General features: G+C 38.3%; 1 protein-coding gene across 1 annotated transcript in view; it reads right to left on the bottom strand.

Annotated features, from left to right (window-relative positions):
- The window catches only part of SLX4IP (SLX4 interacting protein), a 193994-nt gene that overhangs the window by 151000 nt on the left and 20914 nt on the right, over positions 1–22080 (bottom strand). Inside the window, exon 2 of the mRNA XM_025399796.1 lies at positions 18640–18695. Coding sequence (XP_025255581.1) covers positions 18640–18666 — 27 coding nt within the window. The 5' untranslated portion in view covers positions 18667–18695. The remainder of the gene's footprint in view (positions 1–18639; positions 18696–22080) is intronic.

Here is a 22080-nt window from a genome sequence, read left to right as displayed (position 1 = left end):
ACAAATGGGGGGAAAAAAAAGAAAAAGGAAAAACTCCACAGAGACGTAAACGGAGGAAATCAATACCTAAAATAAAGAAGGGAAGGGGGTCTAGGAAGAGAAAGGCTCTTCAAAGCAAACTACAGAGCTCAGACATTGTATGGGGACTCATTAAATGGCATTAATGACTCCCACGAAGTTAGAGCTTTGAATATATCTGCATAGCTATGTTATGTGATCTCTCAATATTATTTTGGACTGAAGAATACCTTGTTCAGAATGATGGGCTTCTGTAAGAAGCTCCTTCTTACTTGACAACTTGAAATATTGTTAGACCAGTACACCATTCATAAGCTTTTAAAAAAGATCTAATCAGAACTCAGGCAGCTTTGGCCAGGAATGGTGATTCATACCTGTAAACCCAGCACTTTGGGAGGCCAAGGTGGATGGATCACCTGAGGTCAGGAGTTCAAGACCAGCCTGAGGCCGAGTGCGGTGGCTCCCAGCACTTTGGAAGGCTGAGGCAGGTAGGTCATCTGAGATCAGGAGATTGAGACCAGTCTGGCCAATGTGGTGAAATCCCATCTCTACTAAAATTACAAAAATTAGCCAGGCATGGTGGCATGTGTCTGTAATCCCAGCTACTTGGGAGGCTGAAGCAGGAGAATCACCTGAACCCACGAGGTGGGAGGTTGCAGTGAGCCAAGATCACGCCACCGCACTCTAGCCTGGGCGACAGAGCAAGACTCCATTTAAAAAAAAAAAAAGACCAACCAGGCTGGCCAACATAGTGAAACCCCGTCTCTACTAAACATTTCTTTAAAATTAGTCAGGCGTGGTGGCAGGCGCCTGTAATCCCAGCTACTTGGGAGGCTGAGGCAGGAGAATTGCTTGAACCTGGGAGGTGAAGGTTGCAGTGAGCCGTGATTATACCACTGCATTCCAGCCTGGGCGACAGAGCGAGACTCTGTCTCGAAAAAAAAAAAAAAGAAAGAAAGAAAAAGAAAGAAAGATACAGAACTCTGGCAGCTTTAAGAAGAATTGCAGAATAGGCTGCTTCAAGACACGCTCTGGCAGAAAAATATTAACCACAATGATTAGCAATATTTATGACAATGAAGATGAATATTATTAATAATACCTAACACCTACTAAAATGGTTACCTGGTACTGTGCTAAACACTTTATATGCATCATTTCATTTAACCCTCTCAATAACCAGTATAATAAAATCACTGCAATGACTGTGGGAGATACTAATGCTGCTGGTCTAGGGAATACACTTTCAGAACCAATGCTTCAGAGACAACAGAACCTTTCTTTTCTCCTAGTGCCCTTAGTTGCTGAGCTTTCAACTTTTAGCCTGTGAGTAGAAGTGCATGCCCAGTCTCACCTATCAGGCCTAGTTCACAAGCAAAGTACCACTACAGTGTATAACAGCCAGACCGAATGCTGGCCATGCCCCACAGCTATTTCTTTCTTCCAGACAAAAGTTACTAGCAATGCCAAATAACTCAGCTGTTCACAGACCAAAATGCATTTTTCAAATTAAGTTATTTTTAAGCCTGCTTTCTTAATAGCAACAATGTTCTAAGGACAATTTATAATACCAAAACAGATAAACAAACAAACTTAACAGTTTTGTTTGAACTCCTGGTCTTAGAAAAATATGCCAGCATCTGCAAAACACAATTAAATACCTAAACATTTTTATATTTGAATGAAACAAAACAAAACAAAACAAAACAAAACCTCAATAAATGTCTTTAACTATTGTTGGCTTTAAAAAGGCCTGTATCAGGTAACAAAGAAGGGAAAAGGAATGGGTGCTAACACCTTCTGGGTCGTGACCCTGTACTAAGATGGATAATTATTATAGAAGTGAGTTAACATTAATCCTATTTAATTAACCCTATTATTTAACAGATGTGTACAAAAGCTCAGAAAGACTCAAGTCACTTCCCAAGGTGTTGGTCAATCTTAAGGCCCTGCTTCAAACCCAGGCCTTTCTGCCTCCAAAGGCCAAATTAGTTCCATTATGCCATGCACACAAAAATTCCTTAAATAAAAATGTATAGTATTATGGAAATGTAGAGCTTGACAGGCCCCTAGAAACTCCCTAATTCAACATCTCATTTAATAGATAAGAAAACTATAATAAACAAGTAAGAAAACTATGATAAACAATTCCCAAAGATGGCCACCAACAATCCCTTTCCTCCTCTGGAGGTACACTGCTCCTTCCATCAAGAGGCAGAGCTGTTTCTTCTCCTCTTGACCTTGTGATTTGCTGCCCAGTAGAATACAGTGGAAATAACAGTATGCCAGTTCCAGAGGTAGCCCTTAGGAAGCTGGCAGCTTCCACGTTCATGTGCTCTGGGGAAGCCAGACGCCATGTTGTAAGGGAGCTCAAGCCAGATTACTGAGTGATGAGACACCTTGTGAAGAGAGATGGTATCATTGAGAAGAACTAAACATGTGAGTGAAGTCTTCTAGAGCTTTGTAGCCTGGTCAGTAACCAAATGCATCTGAGTGATTGACCCCAGCCAAAGACAAATAAAGCAGAAAAACTGCCCAGCTGGATTTTCTGACCCACTGAAATGTGAGAATAGTAGGGCTTCTTTGTCACACAGATACAGATAACAGAAACAAAAGAGGTTAGCTGACTTGTCCCTAGACAGGAATCAATAGCAAGGACTAAAATCTAACAACCCTAACTTCTAATCCTGACCACCTGCCACTGTAGCCCAAAGTATAAACTGATTAATAAATAGGGCACCCAACAGACTGGCTGCCCTATGGCTTTGCCATAACATCCCATTCAGAAACATGTCTGAAAAAAATTACCGGGCTCATCTGGTCATAACCCAGCTATGCTGGATGCTCTGGTATCTCTGTTTCACTAACCTTTATTTAATGATGTTAGTTTGACACATTAATTTCCCACTGCAAACTCCCTGAGGTTAGGGATGGGCAATCATCAGCCTCATCTGTGTCTAAAGTGCCTAACCCAGGGCCTTGCATGATGAGGATAAATAAAGATTGCTAATTGAGCCCTCACATATGAAAAGAATTAGACTACTCCTCACTCCCAAGAATTATGAGACCAAGAACAAGTAAGTCAAGGCCAAGTCCCTCAAATACTATACAGCATGTCACTGTAAGATAATAAAATAATTACTGACAGCCCAAGACATGCATAAAATGTTATTTTCCCACTTTCACAGCATTATGTCTTTTATTATTAATTTGATATCCAAAAGAAACCCTGTAAAACAGACACTGCTGTTACTCCTATCTTATAGCTGAAGAAATAAGATGCTCAGAGGGGTAATAAAATTCACCCAAAGTCATCCAGTTTTCATAAGTGAAACCACAACATGAATTCAGGAATCCTGATTAAAAGTCTGATATTTTAATTTTCTAGAATCCTTTCCTCAAAGACTTGATAATCTAAATTTCAAGAAGTACTATCAAAGAACCTAGAGTAAAATGAATATGGAGAACCATAAAAATTTAGAACCAGACATGATCTCAATTCTAATCGGTAACATATGGTGAATTTTTCAGGTAATAAGGATCTGGATGCCAGACCTGGTACATACCTTACCAGAATCTATATAATGCTATTCCACTGTGGAACAAACAGCATAACATTCTTTTTTTCACGTCATATTAAACTCGCAAAATACAGCACAAGTGTGTGCATGTGTGTATGTGAGGGTGTAGGGTAACTATTCATAACCTGATTATTTCCAACAGTCTGAAAACCAGTGTTTTTGTCACATGACACTCACATGGGACAAAGTGACACATACAGAGGCCTAGCTTCCTGTATTACTTAATCATGGATATTCCAAGAGTCTACTACTAGAGAAGTATCTCAAAGGACAATAAGCAAACACTGTGCATCGTTCGCCAAACACTATTTGGCTAATGACGACTACACTGCTGTACATTTTAGCCATTTCAATGGAATGTAATTTCCATGGAATTCTCTGGGACTGTAAACTGCAAGGACACCCTCAATCCCCACCCTCAAACTGACAGTAATAATAAGAAAAAGGAAAGGTGAGTCGGATGAGCAGTAATGGTAATAAAACTTCAAGGATTTCTTCCCAGACCTGAATGGCCCCCTCCAGCCTTTACTGTTGGGACCAGGGCTGAACTGGGGTCCCAAAGTTTTCAAAGGACAAAGAGGATCCTTACTCTCTGACCATCATCTCCAGGTTCCTGAATCTGGAAAGGAAGTACTGAAGAGGCAGTCTTGCGTCACTCTGAGAATGCTTTCCCTGGGGCCACTTTAGATAGTTTTCGTTGTTGGGACTGTTTTCCCTCGGTGTTTGGTGGTGGTACATCCTAGTGAGGAGGACTCTATGGCAGAAGCAATCTAAATATACACATTCATAAAAGGCTAGGGATGCAAGTGTGCACATACAACCACCAGGCAAACAAACAGGCGTTTAGGATGTCATAGTAACTTAGGCACGAGACAACGACTGTAAAAGAGCTTTAGTTGCTGTGTTTCTTTAGATCACAGCAGAAAGATACTTTATAAAACGTGGAACAATGATGCCCCCTACAGCCCTCAGAGGGAATCCAAGGTGCTTACTAAGTTCATCTATTTGGTCAGAGATCCTGAGTTTACTTCTCTGGTAAGAATTAATTTTTACACTAGAATAAATAATAAAAGCACATGCTTTGTACACATGTTGGAAAAAATTAAAAATATCAAGGTCTAACACTAAGAAATTAATTAAAATAAAATATAATGTCTAGATAATCAAAACCATTATACTGAAACATTTTACTTTTCTGAAGCATATAGAAACAAATTCTATCGATTGCCATCTTGATTATTAATAGAGACTGTTTTCAAAAGAATTATTAAAAATATTTTCAAAGTGGAACTGTAGACTCCTAAAAGGAGAAATAGGTTGAGATGAATTTTTTTTTAAAAAAACAAATATACCACAAATTGAAGATTACAACATTCCCTGACTGGAACTGAAAAAAAGACCAGTAAGAAATAATTCAAAGCTGGAGTGACTTCCCTGTTCTCTACGAGCCAAGACGAAAGAAACTTATCATCTTTGGGACAAGGAAAGTGGGGGGTACTGGGCACTTCAGAAATGCTTTAGACCACACTTGTCCAACTCGCTGCCCAGGATGGCTTTGAATGCAGCCCAACACAAACGTGTAAACTTTCTTAAAACATTATGAGATTTTTCTTTTGTGATTTTTTTTTTTAAAGCTCATCAGCTATTGTTAGTATAAGTATATTTTATGTGTGGCCCAAGACAATTCTTCTTCCAGTGAGGCCCAGGGAAGCCAAAAGATTGGACACCCCTGCTTTAGGCTATTCAAGGCCTGTGCAGATACAAAAGAAGCATAGGACAGGTCTTCCTTCCCAGGGAATGTGGCTAGGCATAATGTATAGAAAAGCATATGGATATCACCGCAAGATGATGTTCTTAGGAAAAAAAAGAAATTGGAAATATATACAAAACATAACATAAACTGCACATAACAAAGAAACACATAGTAATAGAGAAATCAACATGGGAAAAGTTTAGAGGTGTAACAAAGAAAAAGTGAGTCATTCACTGGTCAAACTTGGAAAAAGCTGATGGGTGTGGACCAAGGAAGAAAAGGTGAGAGATAGCAAGTAGAGAGAAAACCACAGAAAAGCCAAATGACTGCAGGAAATGCAAATGCATTTGTTTCACAGGAATAGGTGGGCCACCTTCCCCAGTTCCGAGATGAAAACAAACATGGGTCCAAGTCAAAAAGGAAGGGGAGAGTAATTATCAGAATACCTTAAGTCTAGCTGGAGAGTTGAGATTAGATCCATTTAAACAAAAGGAATTACCCTGATCACCTAAGCAAGGAAGTAACATGATGAATATGATGTTAAGAAAACATTGCCCTGGCACTTGTCTAGATGAACTGAAATGGTAAGAGAAGAGAGGCACAGAGGTCCTCAGAGATTAAATGGACATAAAAACAAAGACAATAAAGGCTTGAATTTGTAAGAGAAGGACTAAATTCAAGATGCTCTGCAGAACAGGAATGCATTTAGTAAGTGACTAAAGAATGAAGGACAAGAAGACATCATTTGGCAAGCCCAGGGTGTGTGAAGGTAGCATCAGAGACTTTCAAAGCAAAAATCAGCTTAGATGAAAGCTATGATAAACTCAGTTGTTTGTTTGAAGTTTTAGTGATCAATGTAGGCAGAAACTTCTTGGAGGCAGGTGGAAAGTTGAGACTAAAAAGGAGGATGAGAAGCCAGAGTTGTATTTACACATTTTTTAGTCATCCAAAAAAAGAACAGACTAATTTATCTATTATCACATGAGCAAAGGACTGGGAAAATGAAGCCTAGAAAACTGGGTGTCTGGCCAGAAAGGCAGAGAGAACACTTAGAAAAAAAAAAAATTAATTTCAAGTCCAAGAACTTTGTTTCAAAGTCATCAACACTCAGAGCAGATGCCCTACAGAGTGAGAAGATACTTAAAAGCTTTAAGCCTGAGATAAAACTCACTGGGTGACTGCTCGTGTGAAAACTTTTACTAATTTTATTTCAATTCATTCACGAAATCAGCACATACTTACTTGAATACAGCTTCCAGCATGAGCAAAGCAATAGAACAATGATACCGAATGGGAAAACAGCGTCCTATGTTAGTTTGGGCATATCATCAACCACTCTGCAAACTCTCATTGACCCTGTATGTCTTTAAAACATAAAGCTCTTACAAGGAATACATGAAATTAAGGAGGAACTGGAAGATCCAGACTTTAAGTATCAGGAGAAGAAATACAGAGGTACTTCTTTCACTTTAAAAGGTTCACAGACACAAATCTCTGTAAAAACATTCTTCGGGACAAAGGTTGCACACTCCAAAGTTATTTCCAGTGAAGAATATAACCATTTAAAATGTTTGTGATTTATTCTGTTTAGGCACTTCAGTTTTATTCTTTCTTAAAATGTGTAGAAAAATCAGTACCTAGAACTCAATTGATATGAAAATAATTGCATAAATCTTTTCAGTGTGATACACAAAATCAACGCAGCCATTTTCAAATGAGTACTAATAATAAAGTCAGTACCACATTCCCATTCAAGTAGACAAAAAAACCTAGGACACAGGATTTAAGTGATTCCTTGAAGCAAACTAGCAAGACAAAAGCCTAGTGATTATCCATTTACTATTCAACTGTCCCTTTCTCTGGAAGTTTAAAGAGCTGCTCTATACTTTTATCAAAAAGGGGAAACCATTGTCAAATCTTAGGCTCGTTTCTCTTTTTGTGGTGTTCTAAAGAATGTGAAGACTAAGGTTAACTGAAATTCACAGAAGAGCATAAACCTATAATTGCTCTGAAAGAGTGGAAAGAAAAACATTGATAGTAAAGATGCAGGGAGTTCTTTTTTTTTTTTTTAATAAAATCTCTCCTTTCCTCCTAAATATTAATAAAACCTTAAATCTTTTACTTTAGATTTAGAAAATGACTCATGCTTCCTACCCCTAAATTCCAGCCCTCCCCTCTCCCAGAATAAAAAGTAGACAACCCCATCACGAGCAAAAGTAAAAGCTTTTAGCCTCCTGGAATGGGTGGGAAGAAAGAGGAGGCGATCATTACACATTCCCTGTAGAAGACAAAGCCAGATGCACATTCCAGAGAAATCTGGCGGGTCCGAGTTTTTCCTTAAATACAGACTGGCCTGTCACTAAGCCAGGCTCTGTAATCTTCCCAGGCTGCCACCGCTAGGGAAGCCAGGAATCCCTTCTAATTAATCAAGTCCTCCCAACAAAAATTTTCCCACCCACAATAAAGTAGGTTGGGGGAAAGGGAAGCAGCAGAGAAAGCTCTGCAGCCAAAAGAATTCTAGACTTTAGTATAATACCTAACTAATCCAAGAAAACAGATGCAGGAAGCAGAGGAAATGATCTACAGAGACACACAATGAGCTAGGAAACTTTCACAGCACTGCTCCGCTGGGACCCAGAATTTAAATTCAAAATCATAAGATATAATTATTATTGAAAGCGAGTCTGGCAACATCCTATACTTTTTCAAATGCCTCTAAGGCAGGGGGTGGACACAAACTTTCCTGAGGTAGATACCATGTGTATCACTTGACCCTTTTAACAATAATTTGACATTTGGATTTCTTTTTTATTTTGCTAAAGTTTTGTTTTAATGGATAAACATTCATAATTATTACATTATGTGTCCATGTCTATTTCTTGCAAAGGAAATGATTTTACCTTGGCCTTGCTAACTTACCCCACACCTGCAGCCGGTTTAACTCAAGGTAACTTCATTGAAGGCTTATTCTGATAAGGTACAAGGAGGTAGGAGTACCAAGGATACAGCGATTTAGATCTGTGTTGGCCAATACAGCTGATACTAGCCACTGGTGCCTACTGAGCATTTGAAATGCGGCTACTAGGAATTGAGATGTAGGCTGGACGCAGTGGCTCATGCCTGTAATCCCACCACTTTGGAAGGCAGAGGCAGGCGGATCACTTGAGGTCAGGCATCGGAGACCAGCCTGCCCAACATGGCGAAACCTCGTCTCTACTAAAAATACAAAAATTAGCTGGGCATGATGGCGTGTGCCTGTAACCCCAGCTACTTGGGAGGTTGAGACAAGAGAATCACTTGAACCTGGGAGGCAGAGGTTGCAGTGAGCCGAGATCTTGCCACTGCACTCCAACCTGGATGACAGAGCAACAGAGTGAGACTCCGTCTCAAAAAAAATAAATAAATAAAAGATATATCTGTATACATATTCCATATATAAATCAGTGTGTGTGAGTGTGTTTATTCCAGACTTTGCAGGCAAAAAGGTCTTTATTTCAACTACTCAACCCTCCACTCTACTGTAGCATAAAAGCAGCCAGGGATGATATGTAAACAAGTGGGAGTGGCTGGATTCCGGTAAAACATTATTTACAAAAACAAGCAGCTGGCATGTGGGCTGTAATTTGCAGATCTCTGGTCTAGATCTTTTCCCTACCCTAAAGAGTTTATTATTTTGGAAATTTTAAAATGCTGGGGTGGGTGTAAAGCTCGGGTTTAAGATTGCTATGAAGCCTTGGGGAGACGCGCCTGCTGTTAACCACTTCTTTCAGTTAAAATAAGAGTCACTCACTGAAGTACAGGACATACCTCCCTGCTACAAGCTGCAGTAGCCCAGAAGTCTACAGACCCTGAAAGTTATACTTCCAAGGATTCCCACATCTCATGCACTACTGCCATTTCCTGGAAGTCTGGCCTCAGAAGAGTCTTCAACTCTCGAAAGAATTCAAGAGCCAGCTGCGCAGTGGTAGTGCCGCCTGTAGTCCCAGCTACTTAGGAGGCTGGATTGGGAGGATAGCTTGAGCCCAGTAGTTCATGTTCAGCCTGGGCAATATAACGAGATCCTGTCTCTAAAAAATAGTGATAAAAAAAGAATTCAAGACCAGAACCACAGCAATTAAAAAGAAAAAACAAAAGTATTCATATGCAGGAAGGTCAGAAGATCTTTCTTCGCTTGAAGAAGAGTAAATCATTTGCAAGAATAATTAATGCCATTCCAAGGGCAGTCTTAGAATAAACAACCCAGATCAAGTGGCAAACTACTTGGTGTTCATCAGTTTTTCTGTTACTTTGAAACCCTGCTCTATGCAAGTACTTTTCAACCCAGTCAAAAGTGGCTGCATCTATGTGAAAAATTTGCATAAGTTAATTAATTCCTTTTAAATTTTATTAATTTTTTTTTTCAAACTTAGAGATGGGGTCTTGCTATGTTGCTCAGGCTGCTGGTCTCTAACTCCTGGCCTCAAGTGATCCTCCCACCTGGGCCTTCCAAAATGCAGGGATTACAGATGTGAACCACTGTACCCAGCCTACATTTTATTTATGCACTTAATTTTTATATTAATCCATAGACACATATTAAAATGATATATCAAAGTGAGGTCTCAAGCTGGGTGTAGTGGTGCACATCTGTAGTCCCAGCTACTCAGGAGGCTGAGGCAGGAGGACTGCTTGAGCCCAGTAGTTCAAGATCAGACTGGGCAGCATAAGTAGACCCCATCTTTCAAACAAAGAAACAAACAAACAAAATGGCCTCTTCTGCCTCATCCAGCTCCCTCTGTCACTCCAACTCTCGCTCACCAAGGGCAACCACACTGAAACTTAGCTTTTTGATCTGGTAATTTGCCAACATATTTCTAAACACTATGTTTATCCTACGAATGTCTTATTACTTCAGTTTTATATACTTTATGTGTGAAATGAGGACTTAATCCTTATAACTGCCCTTCCACATGTTTCCTTCCCTGGGCTTCCAAAACTCGGAGTTCACAATATTATGAAATGTAACCTCTGTTCAAAGCTGAACCATGCAGGAGGGTCACTTGAGCCTGGGAGTTCAACACTGCAGTGAGTTATGACTGTGCCACTGCATTCCAGCCTGAGCAACAGGGCAAGACCCCATCTCTACAACAAGAAGAACAAAAAGCTGAGCCATGTAGTATACTATGCTTAATTTCCTATCTTGCACAATCTTTTGTTTACTGAGAGCTGAGGGTTGCATCATTTTTCTTTTGTTTAGTTTTCTATATTCTTATGGCTAAATCATTCCCATGCTACCTGATAGGCCTAAAAAAATTTCTTCTCAATGCATTTAAATACATGAAGTATTTTATTCATTTCATTTTTTATTGGAGACATCTTTCATGGAACCCTCTGTCTTCTTCCAATAGGACTGGTTGCAGTTCAGAAACCAATACTCAGAAATATAACTCTTTGACATGCTAAACTAAAAAAGCAGCAGCAAGGTCTCTCTGACCTCCTCCCCTCCTCCCCTCAATCCATTGTCTCTCCCAAAGCACAAGATGAGGCTGTTCGCTGAAGCTCCATTATCTTCCTAGAAACTAGATACCCAAAGAGGAACACAATTGCCTTCCATATCTTCCCTGAAATTATCTATAGCAGAAAAGAAGACTAAAGAATGCAAACACACAGTGGACAGGCATTTCAACTAGATATTATCTGCTTCTTGGCTCATTCAAATTCTAAAGAAAATCATCTACAAGTTAATTTCTGTTTCTCAGGTCCATTCATTTCCCCTAAAAATCAGTTACCCCTATATCTCCCAGTTCCCTCTCCCCAGTGAGAGGTCAACCATTTGGCCCTTTGGGTTTTCGTTTCTTGCTGCTGTTGTTGTTTTTAGAGCCAGGGTCTCTCTATGTTGCCCACGCTGAACTCAAACTCGTGTGCTCAAGCAAATCTTCTGCCTCAGCCTCCCCAAATGGCTGGGACTACAGGCATATGCCATCACGTCCAGCTTTTGAGTGTTTATATTTTGTATGACTTCCATGCACTTGCGTGAACATAATAAATTTGTTATGCTTTCCTTAGTTAACTTAGTCTTTTGTTACAGGAGTGCTGGCTGTGACCCTTCATGATGGGGAGGAAAGGATCACGCCCCTTCCACCCTTACACTTTCTAGGCAAAATACACAGTAATCATCAAGGAATTTGGTTAGGCCCTCACCTGTCTGGTTCCCTATTTCCTGGATCCTATATCTGATTCTTTCTCTGTTTATTCCCCTATTTTGGAAGATGACATCCTTTCTAAAACAGTGTGCATCAGAAGGGAAGTGTTTTCTATACTCTGCATCCTAAAAATGTCTCTATTCTACCATGTGACTGAACGTTGGGCTGTAAAGGGAATTCTTGGTTGGAAACCATTTTTCCTAAAATATTAAACATATTGTTCTACTGTCTCCTAGTTATTGCTATTGAGAAGGGTGTTCTGATTCTTGATCCTCTGTATGTGATCTGTTTGTTTCTTAAGTTCTTCTCTAAATTCCCAGTGTTCTGAAATTTTAGGATGATATGCCTTAGCACAACTCTTTTTCACTGACTTTATTGTGTATTCGCTCACAGCTCTTTCAAACAGGAACTTTGTATCCTCCACTTCCAGTAAATTGTATTGTATTGTTTCTTTCATAATTTTTTCTCAACCATTTGTTTTTCTTTTAGAATTCCAATTTTTCATATCAAGACTGAAACTCTAATTTTCTTGTGGTTTTCTCTTCAATTTTTTTTTTAAATCTATTATTTTCTTGTTCTACTTTCTGGGCAGTGTTCCTTGGTGTTTGCCCCATACTTTATCATGTTTTTATTTATATTATGCTTTTAATTTATAAGAGCTGTTTCTTGTTCTTGGGAATTTCCCTAGTTTGTAACATCCTAACCTTGTTTTGTGGTTATATGTAATAGCTTCCTTCTTCGCTCTAAGGAAGCAAATTATAGTGCAGTTAAAGTCTTCTCTGGCTCCCTAGCACCTCTCTGCTCTTTAGAGTTTGTTCATTCACTATATTTTCTAATTCTCATACTCTAAGTTCTTCTTAAATCTGCACGAATGCTCTTCTGTCCATTCATAATTTAAAAAGAAAATGAATGGTTATTGGAAATTTTTATTTCCCTTATTGACTGATGGGCTTTGGGAATCCAGTAGGAACCCATCTGTTTGGTTGGGGGATACCAAATATAGGCTATGCTATTCATCAGATAAGCAGGCTTTAGGTTAAGAAGTAAGACTAGAGATAAAAAGAGACATTTCACAGTGATTAAGGACTTACTTCAATAGATATAACAGTTATAAATCCACACATACCTGCTAACATAGTCTCAAAATATACAAAGCAAAAATCAAAACTAAAAGGAGAAATATATAAATTTAAAATCACAGTTGAAGGTTTTAATGCACCTCTCTCAACAGATAAAACAAGTTAACAAAAATATTAGTAAATACATACAATTAACAAACCAGACCCAAGTGACTATACTTAGTTCACTGCACATGACAACCATCACATTTTCAAGTGCTTATGTAACATTTACCAGAACAGACAGAGGTGCTGTGCTAAACATCAATAACAAAATGATTATTAGAAAATTTGCAAATACTTAGAAACTATACAATATGCATTTAAATAGCCAATGGATCAAAAACAAAATCACAATGAACACTGGAAATTATTTGACTTGAGTGATAACAAAATCCCTACTTTAACTGCATCCCTATCAAAACATGAAGGATACAATTAAAGTAGGAAATGCTTAAAGAGAAATTTATAACTTTAAGTACATGTATCAGAAAAGAAGGCTCTACACCAAAAATTTAACCTTCCACCTTAAGAAGCTAGAAAAGAGTAAATTTACCCAAAGAAATTAGAAGGAAATAATAAAGAAAGAAGTAAGGAAATAATAAAATAAAATACCAAACATACTACAGGATAAAAGAATTCAAAGCCAGAACTGGGTTCTCTGAGAAGACTAATAAAATTAGTAAGCCCCTAACAGTACTAATCAATAATCATCCCTTTGGAAGGTTCAAGCCTGGCTGTCAGAATATTTGGAAGCAGGATATAAGAGCCAGGAAGGCTGAGAGCTGCTGGTATCATAATGCCCTAGAGGTATAAAAGATAAAGGAGAGTGGAGAATGAACTCATTACAGTTAGTTAAGCCAGAAGTTGTGAAGAATTTCAATTTATACTTCTGTATCCCATTAGCATATAATACAATATTTGACACATATATGCAATGTATATATCCTCATATAATACTTTCTGGTTTATATGGGCTAGTTTGTCCATAACTAAAACTATAAATTTTTGGAGAAGGAGCTATTCAATAGAGCTTTTTACTTAATTCCCTTGAGAAATTACGACTTTCATGAAAATGCAACTAAAAAAATCTCTGCTTATTGACCAAGGAAAGCAACATGGAAACTTGCTATTCACTCAGGACCTTGGAAGGCCAGGAGGGGAATGGAGAACAGCAAGGAAGTAAGAAACTGTTTGCAAATTACAAAAAAACATCAAGCTTGTGCCAGACTCTGTTGTAAGTTCTAAAGTTATACTACCAACAAGGTGGTAGAATCTCAAGCCATGAAATTAGTATAAAATCTGGTCCAAAATGACTGAAATGTTAATGGCTCTAGCAGAAGTAAACTTAAAACTGTTCAAGTACTCTGCAGGATTCAAAAGTCTTTCCACGTGTGTGTGTGTGTGTGTGTGTGTGTGTGTGTGTGTGTAGGATGTCACTGAAAATGAAGCACAATCAAAACTTACACACATTAACAATCCAGTAATCTCAACAACCAATTTATTCCACACTTAATAAATAATAGTGAAATAGATTTATTAGATTTTATTTATTTTATTAGATTGTTCTAATCTAAGAGACTATAAGTTATTTTAAAATTATTAAGATAAAAGGAGAAAATTGAAATAAATTTTTAAAACTAGGGAAAGTATATAGAATAAGTGCTGGTAGAATTTGAATTTTTAAAATATAAACAAATATAACTTCTTAAATAAAAAAATACAGTCACTAAAAGTGAACAAGTTAAAGAGAAGATTAAATACAGATAAGCAGATTTTAGTGAAGTGAAAGAGGTCTGATCAAAAAGCACTCTGGACCAGGCACAGTGGCTCATGCCTGTAATCCCAACATTTTGGGAGGTCAAGGCAGAAGGATCACTTGAGCCCAGGAGTTTGAGATCAGGCTGGGCAACATAGCAAGACTCCATCTCTACAAAAACTTAAAAATAAAAAAATTAGCTGGGAGTGGTAGTACATGCCTGTGGTCCCAGCGACTCAGGAGGCTGAGGCAGGAGGACTGCTTAAGCCGAGGAGGTCAAGGCTGAAGTGAGCCATATTCACACCACTGCACTCCAGCCTGGGTAACTGAGTGAGATCCTGTTTCAGAGGGGGGGAAAAAGCACTCTCAATGCAATAAGGAAAAGAAAAACAGGGAAGGGCAATTGGCCACTGGCCACACAGCACTCACACAAGACTTCAGGAGCAGTGTTCCCTGGGGAGAAAGCATGTCTGAAAATATCAGTAGCAGGTGTGCAGGTCTCCTGCTGCCCATGATACCCTGGAGCAGAGCACAGAAATCTGGCAAAACTCGCTGTCGGATATTTAAAAAGGGATCCCCATGCTTGAGTCATGGAGCTTTTAAGTAAGGTACATGGAGAAGCACCGGTCCCTAGACTGTCAGAGGCAGAAATACAACTACAAGGTGATGTACAGAACCCTCAATATGATGTGTCAGAACCCTGTCCCTATCCCTATTCTGCTAGCCTGACACTCACTGTTGAGGCAACTCCTCTGCCTATCATGATCTGGAAGCTTTGTTCCAAGCCTTACAGGTATCACTATAAGATGGGATAATATGGTAGCAGAATATGCCACTTCCATGTGTATGGAACTGACCCATCTCTGGCATAATTAGGGGCCTCAGGTCCAAGCTTTATGGTTGACCAGGATGGTCTGCCCTACTTGGCCATAGCCAGTTTCAACAGAGCTTTGCAAGAGGCCCAGCCCTTTTCTAAGCAGACAGACTACCGGGGCTCAGTCCTGGATAAAATTAATCTCACTCCTCCAGCATATAATAAACAGTCATATGAGACTATCCAACCAACTTCAAATAAAAGTTCTCTATAAGAAGAGAACAGAGAGAATTAGGAGAGGCAGAGAAAATGGTCAAGAATTTTCCAAAACTGATGACTTGAGTCTACAAATTGAAGACATACATTGCATCCCAAGCCAGATTAATAAAAGCAAGACTGTAACTAGAGATTTCATAGTGAAACTATAGAAGAGCAAAGACAAAAATAAATCTTAAGAGCAACCAGAGAAGAATGACAGATAACCAAGAAAGGAATCAAATCAGGCCAAACAGTGAACTTCTGAGGTGAGTAGTCTCCATAGACACACCCCAACAATTCTCCTGATCCCTGTGAGAAAATGTAGCTTCTCAAGTCAAGAGTGCAGGTTCCCCTGACTCTAGGCTGGCCCTGTGAATGCTCTGATCAATAGAAGGCCACAGAAGTGGCATCTGAGATGTCTGCATCTAGGCCTTCAAAGGACTGACAAGTCATACTTCTTTCATTGTGCAAGTCTTGTCCTAAGATGCCACCCCTCAAAACTCAGTCACCGGGTTAGATGCCCAAGCCACACAGAATAGGCACATGGATGAGAACTGAAGAACAACAATTAATAGATCCAGCAGCGATTCCAACCAAAGCCAGCATTAACTGCCACTGAGTATGCCCATCTTTCATGTTCCACCTAAGTGAGGCCCTAAGTAGAACCGCAGCCCCAACCAACGTCAAAAGGAAAAATTACTCAATTGATGCTAAGCAACCTACAGAATCAGGAGAGATCATAAAATGGTTGGTGTTTCAAGCCAACAAGTTTTAACGTGGATTTTAAGCATCAATAGATAATGAAAACATTTCTCAGTAGTAATAAAAGATGCCAGAAGACAATTAAAAAGTATCTTTAAAGTGTTGTTGGAAAATAATGCTCAACTTAGCATTCGAAAACCAACTAAATATCTTTCTTTCTTTCTTTTTTTTTTTTTTTTTGAGATGGAGTCTTGCTCTGCGCCCAGGCTGGAGCGCAGTGGCCAGATCTCAGCTCACTGCAAGCTCCGTCTCCCGGGTTTACGCCATTCTCCTGCCTTAGCCTCCCCAGTAGCTGGGACTACAGGCGCCCGCCACCTCGCCCGGCTAGTTTTTTTGTATTTTTTAGTAGAGACGGGGTTTTACCATGTTAGCCAGGATGGTCTCGATCTCCTGACCTCGCGATCCGCCCATTTCGGCCTCCCAAAGTGCTGGGATTACAGGCTTGAGCCACCGCGCCAGGCTAAAACCAACTAAATATCTTTCTAAGGTAAGATCAAAATATATTTTTAGACACAGAAATAGTTAAAGTTCATCACTTATATGCCTTCACAGGAAGAAATACTAAGAACATATATGGATACAAGAAATAACTGAAAGCAATGAAATTTATAAATATGTTAGTAAATCTAAATAAGCACTGACTTGGTTAAAAATAAGACAGAGCTGTAACATTAAATAGTATCTAATCTGGCCAACTAGCTATTGTAATTTATATTCTGATGTTTTGAACTTGCACTTATGGTAACGCTAGCATACAGAAAATGTCCTAAAGAAACAACAACATATATGAAAGCATCTGCAAGATCTTGTACTCACCATCAGTTCTTCTCTTCTCCGTCCCCACTATCCCTCACACAGGAGCCTCCCATCTATCCACACCTGAGAAGGTCTCAACCCCAGCCATCAAGGAACAAAGAAGGGACATTTATAAGAGGAAAATGAAAGAGGGCAACCAAGCAAGAGAACTCTCTTGGCATTGACCCAGGTAGAGAATTTGCTGATTCCTTCTTTTGATTACCTTTTATCTGCTTTGACATAATGAGAAATCATGCCATGGACCTGGAATATGAATAATAATTTTTAACAGTAAAGACCAAGGGATAACCAAAAAGCATCTTTAAAAGACGAAGCAAGGAACGCCTCATAACCATATGAACATTTTCTCCCCCATCCCGTTCTCAAAATATACATTTTCAATCTGCCTAGAGTCCCCAAAACACCAAAAACAACTGCAACAAAAGCAAAAATTGACAAATGGGATCAAATTAAACTAAAGAGCTTCTGTACAGCAAAAGAAACTATCATCAGAGTGAACAGACAACCTACAGAATGGGAGAAAATACTTGCAAGCTATCCATTTGACAAAGGTCTAATATCCAGAGTCTACAAGGAACTTAAACAAACTTACAAGAAAAAAAACAAACGACCCCATTAAAAAGTGGGCAAAGGATGTAAACAGACTCTTCCGAAAAGAGGACATTCATGTAGCCAGCAAATATATGAAAAAAAAAGCTCAATATCACTGATCATTAAAGAAATGCAAATCAAAAACAACACAATACCATCTCACGCCAGTCAGAATGGCGATTATTAAAAAGTCAGGAAACAACAGATCCTGGTGAGGCTGTGGAGAAAAAGGAATATTTTTACACTGTTGGTGGGAGTGTAAATTAGTTCAACTATTATGGAAGACAGTGAGGCAATTCCCCAAATATCTAGAGACAGAAATGCCATTTGACCCAGCAATCCCATTGCCGGGTATATACCTCCCAAGATATAAATCATTCTATTATAAAGAAACACGCATGTGTATGTTCATTGCAACACTATTCACAATAGCAAAGACATGGAATCAACCTAAATGCCCATCAGTGAAAAAACAGATAAAGAAAATGTGGTACATATACACCATGGAATACTATGCAGCCATAAAAAGGAACAAAATTATGTCCTTTGCAGGGACATGGATGGAGCTAGAAGGCATTATCCTCAACAAACTAATGCAAGAACAGAAAACCAAATACCTCACAGTCTCATTTATAAGTGGGAGCTGAATGAGTACACATAGACACATGGGAGAAATAGTACACACTGGGACCTGTTGGTGGGGCAGGGGGAGGGAGAACATCAGGAAGAATAGCTAATGGCCACTGGGTTTAATACCTAAGTCATGGGATGATCTGTGCAACAAACCACTGTGGCACATGTTTACCTATGTAACAAACCTGCACATCCTGCACATGTGCCCCAGAACTTAAAAGTTGAAAAACCTTTTTGCAGAGTCCCAAGTGTAAAAAGTAGAAAGTTAGGAACTTCAATTTTCAATTAACATAGAACTCAGTTATATTAGACAGTGATTAGACACTTTTAAAAAAGCTATTAAACATTACTTACTTTAACAGCAAATTTCTTAGATGCCATGGCTTACTGACTCCACAGTAACTACAAACCTTTAAGGAAAAAAAAAAGTTATAATTAGATATATTAAAATTTATTTTTATTTGGATATTATACAGGAAAAAGATTGGCTGAATAGTAAAATATCAATGGGTATTTATGAGATGAATGTTCACTTATAATTCCCTTAACCAAAATACTATATTAAATTACTAATTTAAGCACTGCTTGCAAAGAAGAGGACAGGCCCTGGCCAGGCATGGTGGCTCACACCTATAATCCCAGCATTTCAGGAGGCCAAAGTGGGAGGATCACTTGAGCTCAGGAGTTCAAGACCAAACTAGGCAACACAGCAAGACCTTATCTCTGCAAAAATAAAAAAATAAAAAAAAAAAAGGGGGAGAAAAGCACAGGCTCAGATGGCTTCCCTGCTATATTCTACCAAATCTGTAAAGAATAATTTAAACCAATCCCTCATAAACTCTTTAAAAAAAACAGAAGCATAAGAAAATTTCTCAAATAATTCTGAAGCCAGTGTCATCCTGATACCAATACCAGAGAGAGACATCATAAGAAAACCACACATCAATGTTCCTTACAAAGACCTAAAAATTCTCAACAAAATACTAGAAAATCAAACACAGCAACATGTAAAAAAGATTATACACCATGATCAAGTTGGATGTATTCCAAGAATGCAAGGATAGTTTAAGATCTGAAAATTAATCAATATAATACACTCTATTAATAACAGAAAAAAATGCACATAATCATCCCAAATACAAAAAAAAAAAAAAAACCCAAAACACTTTTTTAATTAAAAAAAAAAAAAGCCAACACAATAGGAATAGAAGGGACTATCTCAACCTGATAAAAGATATTTAGGAAAAACCAAGTGCTAAAATCATACTTAATGATGAAAACTAAATGTTTTCTCCCTTAAGATGAGAGACACCTCTTTACAAGAAATGTCTGCTCTTGCCACTTCTTTTCATCATTGTACTAAAGGTTCTAACTAAGGCAATTAGGCAACAAAAAGAAATAAAAAGCATCCAGATTAGGAAGAAAGAGATAAACTGTCTGTTCATAAACAACATGTTCTCATACATAGAAAACCCTAAGAAATCATCAAAAAACTACTAGAATTAATAAGTTCAGCAAGGTTGTAGGATATATGATAAATATTTTTAAATCTACTGTATTTCTACATACCAACAATAAATAGTCCTAAAATAAAATTTAAAGAAAAATTCCATTCATAATAACCTGAAAAAGAATACTTAGGAATAAGTATAACAAAAGTACAAGATTTGTACACCAGCAGTCATAAAATACAATCGAAAGAAATTAAAGACTTAAGTGGAAAGATAACCCATGTTCATGAATTGTAAGACTTAATGCTGTTAATATAGCAATATTCCCAAATTGTTCTCAGATTCAACGCAATCTCTATCAAAATCCTAGCTGACTTATTTACAGAAATTAACAAGTTTATTCCAAAATGTACATAAAATTGCAAGAGCTCTGGAGTAACAAAAACAATACTGAAAAAGAAGAATGAAATTGGAGAAATTCAGGCTTCTCAATTTGAAAGCTTACTATGGTTGGACGCAGTGGCTCATGCCTGTTAATCCCAGCACTTTGGGAGGCCGAGGAAGGCGGATCACGAGGTCAGGAGCTCGAGATCAGCCTAGCCAACATGGGGAAACCCCATCTCTACTAAAAATACAAAAATTAGCTGGGTGTGGTGGCATGCACCTGTAATCCAAGTTACTTGAGAGGCTGAGGCAGGAGAATCACTTGAACCCGAGAGGTGGAGGTTGTAATGAGCCAAAATCATGCCACTGCACTCCAGCTTGGGTGACAGAGCAAGACTCCATCTGAATAAATAAATAAATAAATAAAAGCTTACTACAACATCACAACAATCAGAACAGTATGGTACAGGCTGAACATCCCTTACAGAAATGCTTAGGACCAGAAGTGTTTCAGACACAGGATTTTTTTCAGATTCGGAATATTTACATATACATGATGAGATATCCTGGGGATGAGATACAAATCTAAATACAAAATTCACTTATGTTTCATATATACCTTATACAGATAGCCTGAATTTTATATATTTTTATGATTTTGTGCATGAAACAAAGTTTTGACTGCATTTTGACTACAGACTGTCATGTGAAGTCAGGTGTGGAATTTTGTACTTGTGGCATCATGTTGGCATTCAGAGAGTTTCAGACTTTGCAGGATTTCATATTTTGGATTTTCATATTAGGGATGCTCAACCTACACTAGCACAAGAACAGACATATAGGCCAGGCACGGTGGCTCACACCTGTAATCCCAGCACTTTGGGAGGCTAAGGCGAGCAGATCACTCGAGGCCAGGAGTTTGAGACAACCCTGGCCAACATGGTGAAACCCTGTCTCTACTAAAAATGCAAAAAATCAGCCAGGCATTGTGGTGCGCACCTGTAATTCCAACTACTTGGGAGGCTGAAGCACGAGAATCAGTTGAAAGCAGGAGGCAGAGGTTGCAGTGTGGCAAGATCACGCCACTGCACTCCAGCCTGGGGGACAGATTGAGACTCTGTCTCAAAAAAATAAATAAAAGACATATAGGTCAATTGGAATAAAATTGATAGAAATAGAGCCTTAAATTCATGTTCAATTGATTTTCAACAAGGGTACTGAGATAACTTGATGGGAAAATAGTTGTTTCAACAAATGGTTCCAGGACAACTGGGTATCCATATGCCAAATAATAAAGTTGGACTGCTACATCACACTATGTACAAAAAGTTAATTCAAAATGGATCAAAGACCTAAATATAAGAGCTACTATAAAAATCTTAGGAAAAAAACATAGGCATAAATTTTTGTGACCTTTCGTTGGGCAACAGTTTCTTAGATATGATACCAAAACAGAAGTGACAAAAGCAATTAGTACGTTAGATTTTATCAAAATTAAAAACTTTTATACTTCAAACCAAGAAAGTAAAAAGATAATACACAGAATAGAAAAAAAGTCTGCAAATCATACATCTGATGAAGGACTCATGTCCAGAATATATAAAGAACTCAACTCAATAAGAGGAAAAATAACTCAATTTAAAAATAAGCAAAGAATTTGAATTCCTTCAAAGAAGATCTACAAATGACCCATTAAGCACATGAAAAGATGCTTAACATCATTAGCCATCCAATAAATGCAAATCAAAACCACAATGAGATATTACTTTATACCCATTAAGATAAATAGCTAAAATCAAAATGACAAATAATAACAGATGTTGGCAAGGATGTGAATAAACTGGAACTCTCATACATTGATGGTAGGAATGTAAAATGTAGCCACTTTGCACAACAGTTTGATAGCGTTTCAAAATTTACAGAGTTGCCACATGACCCAGCATTTCCATTCCTAGGGATA

Source organism: Theropithecus gelada, chromosome 10 (assembly GCF_003255815.1).
Source record: "Theropithecus gelada isolate Dixy chromosome 10, Tgel_1.0, whole genome shotgun sequence".
NCBI lineage: Eukaryota > Metazoa > Chordata > Mammalia > Primates > Cercopithecidae > Theropithecus > Theropithecus gelada.
This window is presented reverse-complemented; position numbering and strand designations above follow the sequence as displayed.